This window comes from Phacochoerus africanus, chromosome 11 (assembly GCF_016906955.1).
Source record: "Phacochoerus africanus isolate WHEZ1 chromosome 11, ROS_Pafr_v1, whole genome shotgun sequence".
Lineage (NCBI taxonomy): Eukaryota > Metazoa > Chordata > Mammalia > Artiodactyla > Suidae > Phacochoerus > Phacochoerus africanus.
Window position 1 is genome coordinate 56,205,929 of NC_062554.1, and position 17,307 is coordinate 56,223,235.

At 44.5% G+C, this 17,307-nt stretch overlaps 2 protein-coding genes across 5 annotated transcripts in view; both read right to left on the minus strand.

Moving 5' to 3' along the window:
- The window catches only part of NFRKB (nuclear factor related to kappaB binding protein), a 38,720-nt gene extending 35,949 nt beyond the window's left edge, over positions 1 to 2,771 (minus strand). For all 4 annotated transcript variants that reach the window (XM_047754314.1, XM_047754313.1, XM_047754312.1 and 1 more), the window contains exon 1: positions 2,663 to 2,771. The gene's annotated coding sequence lies outside the window, so the exon portion shown is untranslated. The remainder of the gene's footprint in view (positions 1 to 2,662) is intronic.
- Positions 2,772 to 3,993: 1,222 nt separating this feature from the next.
- Positions 3,994 to 17,307, minus strand: part of PRDM10 (PR/SET domain 10) — a 94,459-nt gene continuing 81,145 nt past the window's right edge. The window contains exons 18-22 of the mRNA XM_047754315.1: positions 16,463 to 16,633; positions 14,607 to 14,747; positions 11,677 to 11,848; positions 10,109 to 10,212; positions 3,994 to 7,111 (exon numbers count right to left, since the gene is read on the minus strand). Of these exons, the coding sequence (XP_047610271.1) occupies positions 6,914 to 7,111; positions 10,109 to 10,212; positions 11,677 to 11,848; positions 14,607 to 14,747; positions 16,463 to 16,633 (786 nt within the window). The 3' untranslated portion in view covers positions 3,994 to 6,913. The remainder of the gene's footprint in view (positions 7,112 to 10,108; positions 10,213 to 11,676; positions 11,849 to 14,606; positions 14,748 to 16,462; positions 16,634 to 17,307) is intronic.

A 17,307-nucleotide genomic window follows, 5' to 3' on the forward strand; every position in this document is an offset into this window, starting at 1 on the left:
CTCCTTCACAAAATACTCTGGCCCAGAAAACATTCAATCTCGAATGTATTCTTTTTTTTTTTCTTCTTCTGCTTTTTAGGGCTATACCTGCAGCATATATGGAACTTCCCAGGCTAGGTCTAATCCATACACAGCCATACCAGATCTGAGCTACATCTTCAACCTGTGCTGCATGTGGCAACACCAGATCCTTAACACACTGAGCAAGGCTGGGGATTGAACCTGAATGCTCATGGATACTAGTCAGGTTTGTAACCACTGAACCACAACAGGAACTCCCTCAAATGTATTCTTATACCTATCTTTACACTCTAACTACAGCTAAACAGCTCCTTAATCCCTACATTCTCATCTGAATCTCACATCTTACCCAGGAGGTCTGTCATTACTCTAAGTCCCCAATTTATAGAATTTCTTATATCTTCACTTAACACATGAGCAAAATTAGACTCAAAGATTAAATTACTAGAGTCCACAACTTAGACTTCCCAGGCCAATAATCTCTCATTACAACATAATTCATTTAGTATTAATTGTTGGGTTTTGGTGGTTTTTTTGTTTTGTTTTGTTTTTTGTCTTTTTGCTATTTCTTGGGCCGCCCCTGCAGCATATGGAGGTTCCCAGGCTAGGGGTCGAATCGGAGCTATAGTCACCGGCCTACACCAGAGCCACAGCAACGTGGGATCCGAGCCACGTCTGCAACCTACACCACAGCTCACGGCAACGCCGGATCGTTAACCCACTGAGCAAGGGCAGTGACCAAACCCACAACCTCATGGTTCCTAGTCGGATTCGTTAACCACTGCGCCACAATGGGAACTCCTGTTGGGGTCCTTTTTAAGCAATTAATTTTTGTTGTTCCTTCACCAAAGAGAATTCACCGAAAATCCACATAGACTAGTAAAGTTCAGACAGTAACACTAAGTTATTTAATGAGGGCCTATTAAGTCCCAGGCCTTCCACATACTTCATTTAATTCTTACAAGTGTGCAATATAGTTATTACATCTATTCTACAGATACTAAAACCTAGGATCAAAGTAGGTAAGAAACTTGCCCAACCCCAGAGGTACAACTGAAAAACCCACGATTGCAAACCCCTGGATAAACTGTCAATTTAAATCAGGAAAAAGAAGTATCTTAACATGACTTTACTAGTCCATACAAACTCTAGAGTCTCCACACACCTGACCAGGACAGCCAGCAAAGTCAGTGCCCAAGCCTCCTTCAGCTGGTCAGGCTGATATTTATAACCATGTAAATATAATACTATTTTTCTCCTTCCAGTAATAACTGAACACTGCTGGCTACCTTTAGAAAAGTATGTGGGAAACTTTTTCTTTCTTCATAAGACTGATGATGGCTGGAATCAGGTGCAAAGCTGAGGTCACAGGAGTGAACAAGTTAACAAGCCCACAGGCAGGCTGAACTCACTCACTCTACAAACATTTGCTAAATCCATTCTCTAGCTCTGATTCCTACCAAATGGAAAGAAAAAGACAGATTTAACAGTTAAATACCAAACTTCTAGCCTAATCTCAATGACTCTGGGCAAATCTTAACTGACTGGCTATCAAGTTCCTTATCTGTAAGATGAAGGGGAGTTGGGCGAGGTCCTCTTCCCTGTTATTTCCAATCCTGGAATCCTGAAATGAATAATCTCCAGATGGATGCATTTATATAACTTCATGTAGTCATGTAATGACTTCTCATTCTGAAGCTCTCTAGTGATAAGGAGCAGACTTGTAATACTACTGCTAAAATAAGCACCTTTCCACTAACTAGTTCAAGATATCTGGAAGAGATGATGCCAGATCTATGTAAAGACGCGGTGGAAAGACAGTGTTCAAAGCAGCTGTGTGGTCTCCAATTAACTGTGCCCAGTACCCTTCAGCTCTTGGTGAACTAACACTCCTGGTGCCTAAATAACTGAAGCAGGTGAGAAGAGCACATGGCATCAACGTTCATAAAACTTTTGAAAAGAAACAAAATGTAGATGCAACCTGACGCTCAGAATAAAGTCCTCTTAACAGAACTGGCAAAGAACAGGCTAACAGCTGCAAAGCAGTGTTCTGACTCTTAGGAGGTTCACCTGTTTCACACTTGTTCACAAGTTTCTTCAATTACGGTGAATGGGTAGCTAAATTTACTCTAATCGAGTGGCAACCTTTGCCCCAGTACTATTCTGAAGAGGATCTCAAAATACAAAAAGCAGGCAGCTGCCAAAGGGTTGGAACCCCGGAAGCCAAGGATTTCTAAGTCTTGTGGACTCCTGGAGCTCTCTACTAGACCAACCTTCCCTTCTCTACGGACAACCTTCCCTCCAGAATCCTCCCCAATACAGACGCTAAACCCTAGGCTGCTTCCGGAGCAACCGACCACTCCAAATCCGTGGCCCCTGCTGCAAACCCTCCCTAGCGGCTCCGCCCCAGCCCAAGGCACGGGTCCCGCCCCCCCAAAGTGCACCTCCGCTGCCACGACCCCTCCCCCACGCCGTGCCTAACCCTAACCCCCACCTACCCGGGCCGCCCGGCTCCCATACACGCCCGCTCCCCTGCCCGGTGCCCACAGGAGCAGCGACCCTCGGAGACCCAGCCGTGCGCTCCCTCTTTCCGCTCCCCGGCAACACTTTAACCCTTTCGCCGCCCATGGCCTGCCCTCACCTGCGCCGCGGGCGCGGGTCTCCAGACCCGCTGCGTTTCTCGGCCCGCGGGCTCCCGGACGCGCTCGCTCCCGCAAGGCGTCTCGGTGCGTGCACGCTCCGGGCTCAGGCGGCGGAAGGGGCGGGGCTGCGCTGGGCGGGGCCTCGAAGCGCCGGGGGCGGGGCGGGGCGGGGCGGGGCAGGGCGAATCCTGGAGCTCCTCGAGCCCTAGCTGCTGGGCGTGGCACTTCGGCTTGAGCTCTGCTAGCTGGACTTCCCTAGTTTAGAAGCTTCTTGAGGGCGAAGACGTAGTCGCTAGTGTCTTACCTCCCGAATTGAGGTTCCGGAGCCCGCGAGTGAATGAATGCAGTTTTGTTAGCTAACGTTTGCAGAGCGCATACCCTGCTCCAGGAACTATGCTGAGCACTTTTCATTCAGCATCTTTGTACCTCAGCTGCGTGCACTGTTTGTTCCCAATTTGCGATTTCTGAGTTTCAATGAGGATAACGTGGATCGGAGCCCGTGCCCCTCCACCCTACTTCTATCCCCCTCATCCCGCAGCGTGCACGGCCCCACCTCTCTCTCAGGTCCCTGGACCCTTGACGTCTGGAAAGTACGCACGTCGAAGAAATAATTTTAAATCACACTCAATAACCTCCCTCTTATTAAGAATCTGGATCCCTTTCTTCTTATTCACTAGGTTTTATTTAGAATAGTTTCAAACTTCTTATTCCACAGCTACTTTCAACCAGTCGTGCAAAGACCATCCTCGTTTCTCCCGATTGGATGGAAATATTTCAGAGAGGCTGGCGGGCCAAACTAGAGTTCCTCCCTGGTTGGAAAATAGTGGTTTCCAAATGAAGCCATTCTAGTTCCTGTTACGTTGTTGGGAGGGGTCTCGAATTAGAAACCACCAAGTAAAAGGGCCTGGAAACATCATTCCATAGTTGTCATCCCTAAACTCCCAACCTTACATCTCTGACAACACCAGAGGGAACCCCAGTCAAAACAATGTAAGTTGTAATATTGAAAAGAAAAGAAAAGAAAAAAGAGTTCCTGTGGTGGCGCAGCGGAAACGAATTTGACTGGGATCCATGAGGACTCAGGTTCCACCCCTGGCCTCACTAAGTGGGTTAAGGATCCGGTGCTGCGGTGAGCTGTGGTGTAGGTCGCAGATGCAGCTTGGATCTGGCGTTGCTGTGGCTGTGGTGTAGGCCGGGTACAGCTCCAATTCGACCCCTAGCCGGGGAACCTCCATATGCCGCGAGTGCGGCCCTAAAAAGAAAAAAAAAAAAAAAGTAATGATCTCAGAAACTTGTAACTTATACACATACAAACAAGAAGGACGTTTATTAAAAAAAAATATTTATTAATTTTTACACCTGCTGAATAGCACAAGACTATTAATACTATAACTCACTGAATGTACAATAAATGTTCACATTTAAATAACAGGATAGGGTCAACATTTTCAACCTGTGGGTCAGCTTTAGCATCTCATGAAGTGCTTTTTAGTCGTACATATCGTAAGAGTTTTTTGAAAGGATAATTCCAAATCAGAAAACAATTCAAGATCAAAACAATAGGTTTTCCCAGAATAACAGGAATTTTACATGATGAAATGTCTGTTTATGTGGGCACAAATCAAACAATAAAAATATAAAATATATATGTAAGGTACTCCATAATTTTCACACTACACTGTCAGTGTGTCTTAGGAGAGGCCACAATATAAACATTGCCTACATACATTTTTTTCCAAATTGGGTCTTCAGATGGCTTATCATCTGCCATCTCTTTAAATCCAAATCCTTTTGAAAATTTTTTACCTTAGAATAAATGTGCAGAACACCTGATCTCAAAGCAATGTTGTCTGGCTTGACTGCCACCCCTGCATCTCTGGTTGATAATATACAAATCAGTTTTAGAGTCTTTACTTCTTCCATGTAAGGACAGAAAAACAAAAAGGGGGAAAAAAGAAATCAGATTGGAAAGAAACACAGGTCCTTCCACAATATTTTTTCCCTTCGGTGTATTTTAAAACTTGAAATAACTGGCATAAAATGAACATTCCATTCAGCGATAGTTTTCAGCTTTAATCAATGTTATTCCTGAGGGGAGGGAGGTACCTTGTTGGTTCAAATTAAAAAGGACCCAATAGGACCAAATTAAGTTATAAAAACTAAACTGGACCTTTGAGAAAGTCTAACATTCTTTACTAGCAAGTCTTTCTAGACTGAACACTAGCATATTTATAATCATCACATTGTAGGACTCTGGGACTCAAAATCTCTATATTGTGACACAGAGTCATTATTTTCTATTGAAAACATCAGCACCTCTTTGTTACCAAAGATACAGAGCCCATTTTTATTTTTTACACAATTACCAGGTTAACTTTCAAGTCCTCTTAGTGCCTAAATTTCCAGGGATAACTAAATGAATGAGGTCTCAAAAATAAAGTGCAAAATTTACATATTAGTAAAGATAGTTCAATAGAGTTGTTTCCTTTTGAAAAAAAGTATTTTTATCATAAAGAAGCTATTATACTTCCTAATATATAGAACCAGTTTTTACCCAGAAGTGTAAATAAAATAAATTAGTTAACTTCATTTGAAATTGAAGGTAGGTCTTCCTGTGCTGGAGTGATAGATTCTACCATACCATAATTCTTCTAAAAATGAATTAGCATGTCACAAAAAGTTGTCAAAATACATACTGATTTCTGCATTGTTTTAGGTGCACAATAGGAATGTACAGTAAAAAGGGAAATATCTTCTCCCACTGAATTAATAGCTAAGAAGACACCCAAACAGGAACACAAATAAGAAAAACTATCATTTGAGGCAGGTTTTTCTCCTTCTCCCAACTGACAGTGTAATATTAAGACTGGACTTCTACCAGATCCCTTATAATTAGCTTAATATATGATAAATGGTCCTCACATTTTTATTTTTCCCCTACATGTGAAGTTGGTCATTTTACCAAAAGGTCAAAAGTGTTAAGAAATAAAGAGGACCACCTTTCCATCCAACCTTAAAGAATGTTCATTTTAAGACAGCATTAGAAATACTAAAATACACTGAATGCTGTGAGCAAGAGTTGAATAGATACCTGGTTAAGAGCCAGGATTCACCCTTTACCAATGAGGGGTAAGTGGATCCTGGACATGGTCTCAGTGCTTTTTATACCCTCTATAAAGTTTTGGTAATTTTTCTTGGTACCGTCATCTCCAATATCCTCTTCTTCATATAACCAGAGAACGGGAGGCCAAGCTTTAACGTAGGAATTGAAATTCTGCTGCCATCAAAGCAACCTGTGCTTGTACAGGGAGTCCACATTGTGGAGTAACAAAGTAAGATCCATCAGAACACGAGGTTCTGGCCGAATGGGCCGAGGGCCAGCGTCTGTGGAAAGCACTACCAACAGCCTAACAATGGTCTTCCAAAAAAGGCAAGTTTTTTTAAAGGTCAGCAATTTAAAAAATGTAGATGACAGTTTTTTCTCTAAACCACCACTGCCAAACCTTTGTTTCATCATTTCAATTTTCATATTCAATAGGCTCCCTTTGTAAAATTACTGAAAATGCAGACTCATAAGATGAAGCACTTCTGACCTAACACACACCCATAAAATGCCCCTTGTCCTTTGGTGCCACGGCTTGGAATTAAGAAGTCCAGTAGCCATGGACTTGGCACATCCTTTCTCCACCTTTGGTACAAACACAATACACCACTTAATATTTCCACAGAGGAAAAGTAAGGCTTATCCATGTGTTAAAAAACCAACTCAAGAGCAAGGCAAAGTTTCTCCATCCTGAAATCTATTTTCCCCTGAAAATTCTCCGTTCCAAAGTTCCGAGTGTGGCTCAACAGGATCGGCCTCTTGGGAGCACTGGGACACAGGTTTGATCCCCAGCCTGGCACAGTGGATTAAGGATCCAGCATTGCTGTAGCTGCAACTCAGGTTGCAAGTGTGCCTCAGATCTGATACCTGGCCCAGGAATTCCATATGCCTTGGGGCAGCAAAAAAAAAAAAAAAAAAAAAAAATCTCCATTCCATGGCAGAAACTCCTAAGGTTTGAAGGGTCAATTTGGTAAAGACAACCTGGATAAAATAAGCCCCAGTGTATGCATGAGTGTCAAAACTGTGATTTCCAAACTCTTGAGTGAATGATACATCTTAAAAAGGAGCTCTAAGTGTCAGAAGCTTCCAGACTTATAAATAAGAAATGATATGATATGACTGCTTGACTCTGGCCCAAGGATGGAAGTTAAGGTTTAGTGATATGCACTTCGCTGCTCCCATTCCCATTGGTGGTGGTTGTAATGATATACTGTGTGGGCTGCTGGCTGGTGGTCTGGGGGTCCAAGTCACTGTGAGAGGTTGCCTGAACCTGGACTCCCCCAGAGAGAGCAGAAGCTTGCTTTTCCTCCAGTTCTGGTTGACTTTCTGATAACACATAATGACCCTAGAGCAAGAAGAAAAGGATCTTTAGAAATCTGAGGTCATGGAGTTCCCCGTTGTGGCTCAGCAGAAACGAATGTGACTAGTATCCATAAGGACAGGGGTTCGATCCTTGGCCTTGCTCAGGAGGTTGGGATCTGGCATTGCTGTGAGCTCTGGCATTGCAGGTCGCAGACATGGCTTGGATCCTGCGTTGCTGTGGCTGCAGTGTAGGCCGGCAACTGTGGCTCCAATTCGAGCCCTAGCCTGGGAGCTTCCACATGCCATGGATGCAGCCCTGGAAAGAAAGAAAGAAAGAAAGAAAGAAAGAAAGAAAGAAAGAAAGAAAGAAAGGAAGGAAGGAAGGAAGGAAGGAAGGAAGGAAGGAAGGAAGGAAGGAAGGAAGGAAGGAAGGAAGGAAGGAAGGAAGGAAGGAAAGAAGGAAGGAAGGAAGAAGGAAGAAAGAAAGAAAGAAAGAAATCTGAGGCCTAAGCGTGGGGGGGGCAGTGATTAGGGTCATGGGGTGGGGGAGAGGAGGAATATTTTTTTAAAAAGTTACAAGGGGGACCAAAATAGGCACCTATGGGAGATACTTTACCTAAGTGCTGCAGAGAGGATGGCTCAGTCACAGAAACAAACTACAAAGTTAATGTAAGGGAGCACCTTAGGAGTCCTACCAAACGATACAGTGAAGAAATCTGCATCATGATGGTAACCTCTGTGGCAAGGAAATGTGCTATTGTATTGTCCCTAAGAATTTAGAAATTCATAAAATAAGGTGATCATCTATCAATTAATGTTTAAGAGTAATACAAAAATGGATCTTGAATTCTGTGGTAGTTCAGTGGGTTAAGGAGCCAGCATTGTCACTGCTGCAGCTCTAGTTACAGTAACATGGGTTTGATCCCTGGCCCAGGAACTTCTGCATGCCATGGGTATGGCCAAAAAAAAAAAAGAAAGAAAAAAAGGATAAATTCTCCTTAAAGAGACAGAATGGCCCCCAAGCCAAGCTCAAGGATTCCTAGACTTCAGAATTTCAAAGATCAGCAAAATTACAGTAATAATAAATATTCCCAAATTTTATTTAGCCAAGCAAAATCATTTTTTTTAATCCTACTGCAAATCAGAAGCATTTCAACAGTCAAAAGCATAGGAAGCACACAACCTTAGAATAGTGTTTTATACTGAATACATTTAACTTTATGAAAACATACTCTGTCTTAATTTTTCATTTTCCCCCGATCATGAAAATGTCTCCATAGACCTGCAGCTAGCTCTGTCCCTACATTAACCCTTTTTTTTTTTTTTTGGTCTTTTTAGGGCTGAACCCGAGGCATATGAAACGCCCAGGCCAGGGGTCACAACGGAGCTATAGCTGCCGGCCTACAGCACAGCCACAGCAACACCAGATCTGAGCCATGTCTGCGACCTACATACACACACCACAGCTCATGGCAATGCTGGATCCTAGACCCACTGAGTGGGGCCAGGGATTGAACCTGCATCCTCATGGGTACTAGTCAGGTTCCTTACAGCTTAACCACGGTGGGAACTCCTACATTAAAATTTTTAAAGAAAGACTGTGTCCATCAGGAGGTTTGGTCAGTTACAGAGGCTGAGAAAAAAAGGAGTCACAGAGGAAAACTCAGGCAGTAGCCTTTCCAAGCACTGTCCAGAGAGAAAGCCACAGCCAAGTACCCATCTGATTTATCTAGGGCTCTTCAAAGCAACTCTCTTATCAGGATTTGGTTTCCCATGTGGGTCTTTCTCTAGCAGGAAGTGGCTGGTTCTCAACCTGAGGTCCATGGACATCTAAGCAGGTTCATACATGAGCTTCAAAGAATCTATGAACAAAACTGTACACTAAATTTGTTTGTATGTCTTTATATGTGGCAGGGGGAAGGGAACATCCTTGGCTATATAATGGGGTTCCCAAATGGGCTCCTGGCCAAAAAAAGGTCGAGTTAGCGAGTCCCACAAAGAGCAAAAATTTTATCAATCATGTCAATGAGCCTATTCCATTTTACATTAGATATTGTTTTCACTGACAATAGTGTTACTCTGGATTTGTACATCACTCCTAAGTCTAGGGAATGTGAATTTGTGTGCTGAGAAATAGATGAGTTCTCAGTGTGCTTTGAAAAAAAAAAATCAAATCAGGTTTCTGAAGCCACTAGATTACCCTGCTACTCTTTGACGCCTCTTAGGAAATAGTCTTCCCCTGGGAACATCTCAATATCCCTAGGCACTTAAGAGTATTTTTCTTAATTTACATACTCTGTCTTCCAATATCTTAGAGGTGGGCCAGAACAAACGAATGAAGATAAAAACAGAGGTAGCGGATATAATCAACATTGACCTGCCTACCCTAAATATAACAAGATAGAGTTCCCTGGTGGCACAGCAGGTTAAGGATCCAGCATTATTGCTGCTGTGGCTCAGGTCAGTGCTCTAACTTGGATTTGAGTGTGGCCAAAAAATTACACACACACACACACACACACACACACACACAAGATAATTTATGGCAATGCCTTTCATCTTGGGGTGGGAAATTGTTTAAAATAGATGAAAAGCACTCCATAATAGATTCATTATATTATTCTCTCCCAACTCAGCTGAGTACCAATAGTCATGTGCTTTCTAAGAAGCACATAAAAAAGGGATAGATGATCTGTATGTATCTATATGTATATGGATCTAGGAGGTTCATTATAGCTAACAATTGAATAGATCTTTACTGAGCATTTGCTGTAGCCAGGCCTCCTCTGCAAGGCACGGTGGATAAAGAGATAAAGAACAAGACTCAGCTTTCAAGGAATTCCCTGCTTACTGGGAAAACATAAGACAGTAAACCAAAAATTAAAATACATCATTCTATAAAATAGCACCACAAGATATGATGGGAATACAGAGGAGGTACTTTTAAATCAGTTATGAAAAGTTGGGGAGCAGAAGACAGAGGAAGGCGAGGGTGGTGCAATGCACTGAACAAGAAAAAGCTCAGAGCAGCACTGCTTACCGGGGTAACCGCCTTCACCTGGCCGGTGGTGACAGGAGTTGCCACGCCACTATCTGTAATCACAAACTGACCTGGGGGAAGTGTCATCATTTGAATCTCGGATGCTGAAAAACAGGAAATAGCCATAGTTCAGTGGTCTCAGATTTTCATACAACTTGTAGAAACAAATACCTCACCAGTGACCACATTCCCCCCTGAGTCATTGTCCGTGGATTTACTTGCTATGAGAGCCTTAGGTTGATATCATTTCTTGATACAATGAAGGCACCTCTGATTAAGAACTGATCAAATTAGGTTAGCAAAGGGTTACTACATCAGAAACAATCAATGCATCAGCTCAAATATGGCTTCTGAATATCCATAAAGACAAATATTCAAACAATTTAAAACCTTGAGATAAGTTACAAAGATTCACCTGTGAGCTCAATATTTTTACCTTTTAGGTTCACATTTGAATAGTGACACAAAGTCTCCACTCTTGCCTAGCAATCACAACTTAGTTTAAGCTGAATTGTATTTCACCACTGTGTTATTAATTCTACTTAAAAAAGAATTCACCCCAGCACCCAGCTGATAGTCTCTAAGTAATATTCTCTGCTAAAAGGAAACAGAGCTTCTTGGGAAAATGGCCAATTCCACACCTAGGGCATAAAATGTATTACGTGAGCCTAGAATATGGTGTCACAGCAGCATGCAAAACTCTATAAAAACTGCAGGGTCATGTGGAAAAGATACAGGGGCTGATTTGAAGATTTTCCCATCAGCCAAAGATGGCCTAATCTGAGCATCAATAAGGGTAATGACTGCAATGGTTTGAAACATGTCAAGTGTGTTGAAATTCCCAGTGATACCAACACGTACCCATCATCAGTCACCTAGGAAACAACTCATTATTTTGAAAACTGGGAAATAAAGAAGATGGCAGAATCCTGCCATTCCCATACAAGCTGTACCTCAGAGTCACCTAATAGTTAAGGTAACATTATTTTCTTTATAGAAGTTTTCCAGCAGTAAGTGAATAAAGGCTGAGAGAATCAGAATATGACAACTTTGCAGTCCCTAATGAAACAGTGGAGCAAAGGGAAAAGAGAGGTAAACAGGAGTTCCCTTCATGGCTCAGTGGTTAACGAACCCGACTAGGATCCACGAGGATGCGGGTTCAATCCCTGGGTGGGTTAGGGATTGGGTATTGCCATGAGCTGTGGTGTAGGTTGCAGACACGGCTCGGATCCCATGCTGCTGTTGCTGTGGCAGTGACATAGATCCGCAGCTGTAGCTCCAATTCGACCCCTAGTCTGGGAACCTCCATGTGCAGCTGGTGTAGCCCTAAAAAGACAAAAGACAAAAAGAAAAAGAAAAAAAAGAAAAAATGTCATATTGGGGTGGCCCTGAGATCAGATGCCACCTTGAGTTTTGTGGTGAAACTCATTCCAGTACATGTTCTCTGGAGTGTAGAAAATGGCCAATGATCCTTTAATCCAGAAAATCGATGATAAAGCTGAGGACATTTCGTCATCCCTTGGCTACAGACTCCCCACCCATGCCCTGGGGCACCACCTCTCACTTACAGTAGCCACGGAAGGAATTCCAGGTGTTGGGGAGGTAAGTGTGCTGGACGGTGGAGCTGGGGGTCTGCTGTGGGAGGGCCCCGCCCTGCGAGGAGGAGCCACCTGCCAGGTGGGAGGGGCTGAGCCCCTGCTGAGACTGCTGGGAGGAGGGGCTCAGCGGCTGCCCCGCCACCTGGAAAGAAAGTGCAAGAGATGGATAGATTGAAAACTCAATGTAGCTAAGACTTTGAAGTCACAAGAAAGTAAATCAGGCTAACAGGAATTATAATACTGAAAGTATCACTGCTAAAATAGTAATATTTTATTTTTTTATGTCCCCTGACCTACAGATATATCATGACATTGGTCTGTCAGATTTTATTATTTTTTTTTAGAGAGTTCCTTTGGCATGCAGAAGTTCCCAGGCCAGGGATCCAACCCATGCCACAGCAGTAACCTAAGCCACAGCAGTGACAATGCTGGATCCCTAACCCGCTAGGCCACCAGGGAACTCCTAAAACAGTGATATTTTAAATAATTAACAAAAAGCAATCATAGCTATGAAATCCTAATTAGTTTGAGGGATTATCTACAAGAGTATCCAAAAACTAAACTTCAATAAGCTTGTTAGAAAAGTAAATGAATGAAAGTAGAATTATCTTCATTACATAGGTTAAAAAAATTGAGAAGCTGAATAACTTGCCTAGGTCACTAGGCTAATCTGTAATACAAACTGAAGTAGAACCCAGACACCAGAATTTCCACCGAAGGCCACAGGATAATCGCCCAGTTGGTGGAGAGAAACACAGGTATACGTGCCGACCCCCGGGGAGAGGCCTAACCCATCTCCAGGATGAAGCCCTCACCATCTGCCCTCCAAGCCCTCCACACTCCAGCGTCAAACCACCTTCCCAACTTTGTTCCCAAACCCCATTTCCTGTACTCACCTAACAGTTTTTATAAATACACCACAATTTCCCACCTCTATGTCTTTTACTCACAATGAGAGCATATTCAGATCACAGTGCTTTCCTCAACGACCACGTCAGAATCATACTCCCCCGCAACACCTAATGCAGACACCACTTCCACAAAAATGTCCTTGATGTCCTGCTAAACACCATCTTTCCCTCATCTGAACTCTTGTAACCTAACGACACATCCACACTGTCCTCAGAGCCCAGCAAAAGGGACCCTGCAGGGACCTCGGCTGGCCCTTTCCTCAGTGCCACATGTGTGAGGCCACATGTGTGAGGCCACATGGATCTCGCAAACACGCTGCACCCACTTCTGGGATCCACACAGTCTCTTCTTCCCGCCTGTCCTCCTGCAGGGTCTTGTCTCCTGGATGTAGACTCCTCTAATGGTATTCGGGCCCCTGGAACCAAGGAGTTGCCCACGGGATCGCCATTTGCAGAGTGTGGATGGAGCTGACACCCCTGGGTTAGAGTGTCCATGTGGGATGCAGGGCTCCCGAGTGCAGAATGGAGCCTGGGTGAGGAGAAGGTAGGAGCAGCCTCGGGGAGGGTGGTCCCCGGGTTACCTCGTTCCCCCAGGGAACTCTGAAGAGTCCACCCTGGCCTTCCAGCCTCAAGGTCCTCTGGAAAACTGAAGTGTGATGGCAGTGGGCGTGGGAAACTCAAAGCCCCTGATGGATAGAGGCTGCCTGTCCTGGGCTAAGTCACCAGAAACCTCCCACTAGAAGAAGGGGAGGGCAATCCAATGGGAAGCAGCAGAGCCTCCTCCTCAACCCCCGCCCCCACCCTCCCTCCACCCCCAATCCACAAACAGGAAGGCAGAGAAGTGCATGTTTAGCCTATGGATTTCCACAGCAACTGGAGCCAGCAAAAGAAGTTTCAGAAAGCATTTCTCCCACTTCTTCCCACTCCTGCCTGGCAGCTGCATGTGTTTGGCAGAAAAATGCATTGAGTGTGGAAGTGGCACTATCCATGTTATTTAGTATCGACTGTTACTTTTTGTGTATTTTTCAATTTTGTCTTTATGAAAATACCCATGTCAAGTAGGAAGGCAGAACATATTTGTTTAATGGTGCGTAGGCTGGACTGAAACTTTTAACTACTGAGGATTACAGCGCGCAGGCCTCCTTTGTGCTCTTGCTCTGGGCATGCAGGGTGGGTTTCGAGGCTTCCTTTATGGTTCACAGACCTTCACTTCATGCCCTGCTTACCTGTGTACAGGTATTACATCCCTACTAGATTCTAAACTCCTTGAGGGCAAGACCTAGAAGTTTCATGCCAAGAGTAAGCATTTAATAAACATTTCTGGAATGGCTGTAGCTAGTCGCCATCACACAAAACAGTAATACTCCACAAGGCCACTGTTCCAAAATTATAGCAACAACCTAGCAATTGCAGACTGTCATACAGCCATTTGGAACAGGAAGCAAAGGCTGACGTTGTCTCCAGGAGATCAGAGGCCAGGGCTCCATCCGGACAGGGGAAGCTAAGCACTTTATGGAGCTGTGTCCCTAATACCAACATAAAAACTGGAGGCAAAGGCAAGACTATTTAAAGGGCCAAAGGTAACTTTTTTTTTTTTTTTTTTTTTGCTTTTTAAGGCCACATGAGCGTGGCATAAGTTCCCAGGCTTATTGAATCAGAGCTACGGCTGCCAGCCTACACCACAGCCATAGCAAAGCTGGATCCGAGCCACGTCTGCAATCTACACCACCACTCAAGGCAATGCCAGATCCCCAACCCACTGAGCAAAGACAGGGATCAAACCCACATCCTCATAGATACTAGTCAGATTTGTTTCTGATGAGCCACAACAGGAACTCCCCCAAAGATAACTCTTTCAAAGAGCAACTAGAATATCAAGGAGACCAGGTCTAGAGATAACATCTCTCCACTCTTATTCCATCCTCAGGGTCCCTAAGGCCATGTTAACCTGGGACTGGTCTAGCCTCTGGAGCAGCGGGAGCAGCTCACCTGGGATGCAGGTGCAGCTGGGGCGGGGGGCTCCGTGACCTGGATGTGCTGCACCTGGATGGCGTGCTGTGTGTAGGTCTGAGGGTCGTGGAGCTGGCCGACGTCCACCGTGGACTGCTGGGACTGGTGAGGGGAAGTGGCCTGCAGGGAGGAGAAACCCAGACGCACACACTGATTAAGGTTAAGGGAACGCCTTCCAGAGAAAACATGCAGCTAAAGCAATATCCCAGCAGAAGAACAGGTGGGACTTCAGATCCAGAGCTCATTTGTGGAGAGCCCGCACCTAAGCCAAGGAGGAAAACATCAGAAAAAAAGACAGTTTTTAAAATTAGGCTTATTGCAGAGTTCCCGTCTTGGCGCAGCGGAAACAAATCCAACTAGGAACCATGAAGTTGTGGGTTCGATCCCTGGCCTTGCTCAGTGGGTTAAGAATCTGGCGTTGCTGTAAGCTGTGATATAGGTAGCAGACTCGGCTCAGATCTGGCGTTGCTGTGGCTCTGGCGTAGGCTGGCAGCAACAGCACTGATTCGACCCCTAGCTTGGGAACCTCCATATGCCGCGGGTGCAGCCCTAAAAAGACAAAAGACAAAAAAATAAAAATTAAAAATAAAATTAGGCTTATCAGAATTCCCATTGTGGCTCAACGATAACAAACCCAACTAGTATCATGAGGACTCGGGTTTGATCTCTGGCCTTGCTCAGGGGGTTAAGGATCCAGCGTTGCCGTGAGCTGTGGTGTAGGCTGTAGACGCAGCTCAGATCCCACGTTGCTGTGGTGTGGCGTAGGCCGGCAGCTGCAGCTCCAACCTGACCTCTAACCTGGGAACTTCCACATGCCATGGATGTGACCCTAAAAAGAAAACCTAATAAAAATAAGTAAATAAATAAATAAATAATAAAATGAGGCTTATTAACTGTAAGACAGTAGTGCTCTTTAATCTGGAAGAGGAGACAGAGGGAACAGAGCACCTAATAAGAAGCTGAATGAGGAGCACTCAGGAATCAAGTCTTTTTTCCTTAAAGTTCAATTAAATTTCCTGGCATATCCTTTATGTGTTAAAAGAGATCACAGAAAAGAATTTGCTTTTAGCTTGTCACTATGAACCACTAGGACAGTGATTCCTAGCCTTTCATGTATTCACAGACATCTCTGAAAATCTACCAAAGTACAGACACGTTCCCCAAAGTAATGTACACGTATTTTTCAAGCAACTTCAGGGATTCACAGATTCTTCCAAACCTAAGAACCCTCCCATAAAACAATTTTTATTAAAAAATAAAGAATAGTCAATGGCAGTGGCAGCCTCTAATTTCCTGCTTTCATATTAGTTTAAAATTTTTAGAGTCCAATTTCAAAGCAGAAAGTTTGTTCCTGTGTATCACCGTAATTAAATGAAATAATAGTTCCAGGAGGATTTTTATCTTTTAGCTCCTGGATCAGGAAGAATGAGCTACTAGTTACCTGGTAGAAGGAACACCTCTCTACTAACAAGGCACCAACTGATATTCAAAACTCAGTTATTCCTTACAGCCTCCTGCTGACATACATCACTCAACGCCCAGGTTGGGGCTGATCAGACCAGCTCCTCGCCAAGTAGTCAGCCTGGGTGCCCTAGGGTAAGAACTCAGAAGAGGCTCAGTGCTGGGTGATGGTACCTGCTGGGTACCACTGGCAGAAATCTCTTACACTGAGAGTCAGAGCCCCTCGACAGCTGGAGCTTGGCATAAGCCTTGACGCAGTACACAGAACCCAGTTCCACTCTGAGAAATGGGTGCCTCGTTGACCCCAGCTGCCATATGGGCTGGTGGCAATAGGGCGTTCAGGCAGGAACAGAGAAATAAATGCAGGACAGTACCGGGGCCACCTGCACCACTTGAAGCTGTATGTGCTGAGGCTGCTGCAAACCAGCTGTAGACTGCGACACAGGGATGTACTGGATTCTCTGGTAGTCCCCTGGCGGCGCCCGGTAATCCGTTGTTAAGGTCTGAGACAGTTCTGTCATAGCCTGGGTTAGCAGGTCCGTTGTCTAGAAAAATCACAAAAAGCCCGTCAGTTGATAACAGCAACTGCTTGTAGCTATTTCTGTGCTCTGAAATCCTGCAAAAATTTGGTCTGTCTCCCTGGCGGATCATGGGACTACAAATAAGTCCCGAGCTCAGACAGAAAAAAATCCAAAGTTAAGAAGATGTTGAGAGTTCCCTTTGTGGCTCAGTGGTAACAAACCCGACTAGTACCTGTAAGGATGTGGGTTCAATCTCTGGCCCCACTCGGTGGGTTAAGGATCCAGCATTGCTGTGAGCTGTAGTGTAGGTCACAGATGCAGCTAGGATTTGGCGTTGCTATGGCTGTGGCGTAGGCCAATGGCTACAGCTCCAACTGGACCCCTAGTTTAGGAACTTCCATTTGCTGCGGGTGCAGCTGTAAAAACAAAAAAGAAGATGTTGGAAGCCTACCTATATATCTACATCTGTCTTTTGGGGCCCAGGGAGTTACCCTGGAGATTCTCACAATCTTGCAGTGAACAAGCAGCACCAAAAATTTCCTGCTACTCCTTTTACAGAGAGCTTTGAAGAATCCCAACTAGGAGACCCAATCAGAAGCACAGTGCCTTGTGCAGAAAGCTGAAGGGTGGTGGGCTCCATGTGCAGCCAGATAAGTACCAAGATAGCCATGGCCCTGGCACTGAAGCTATGATGGGCA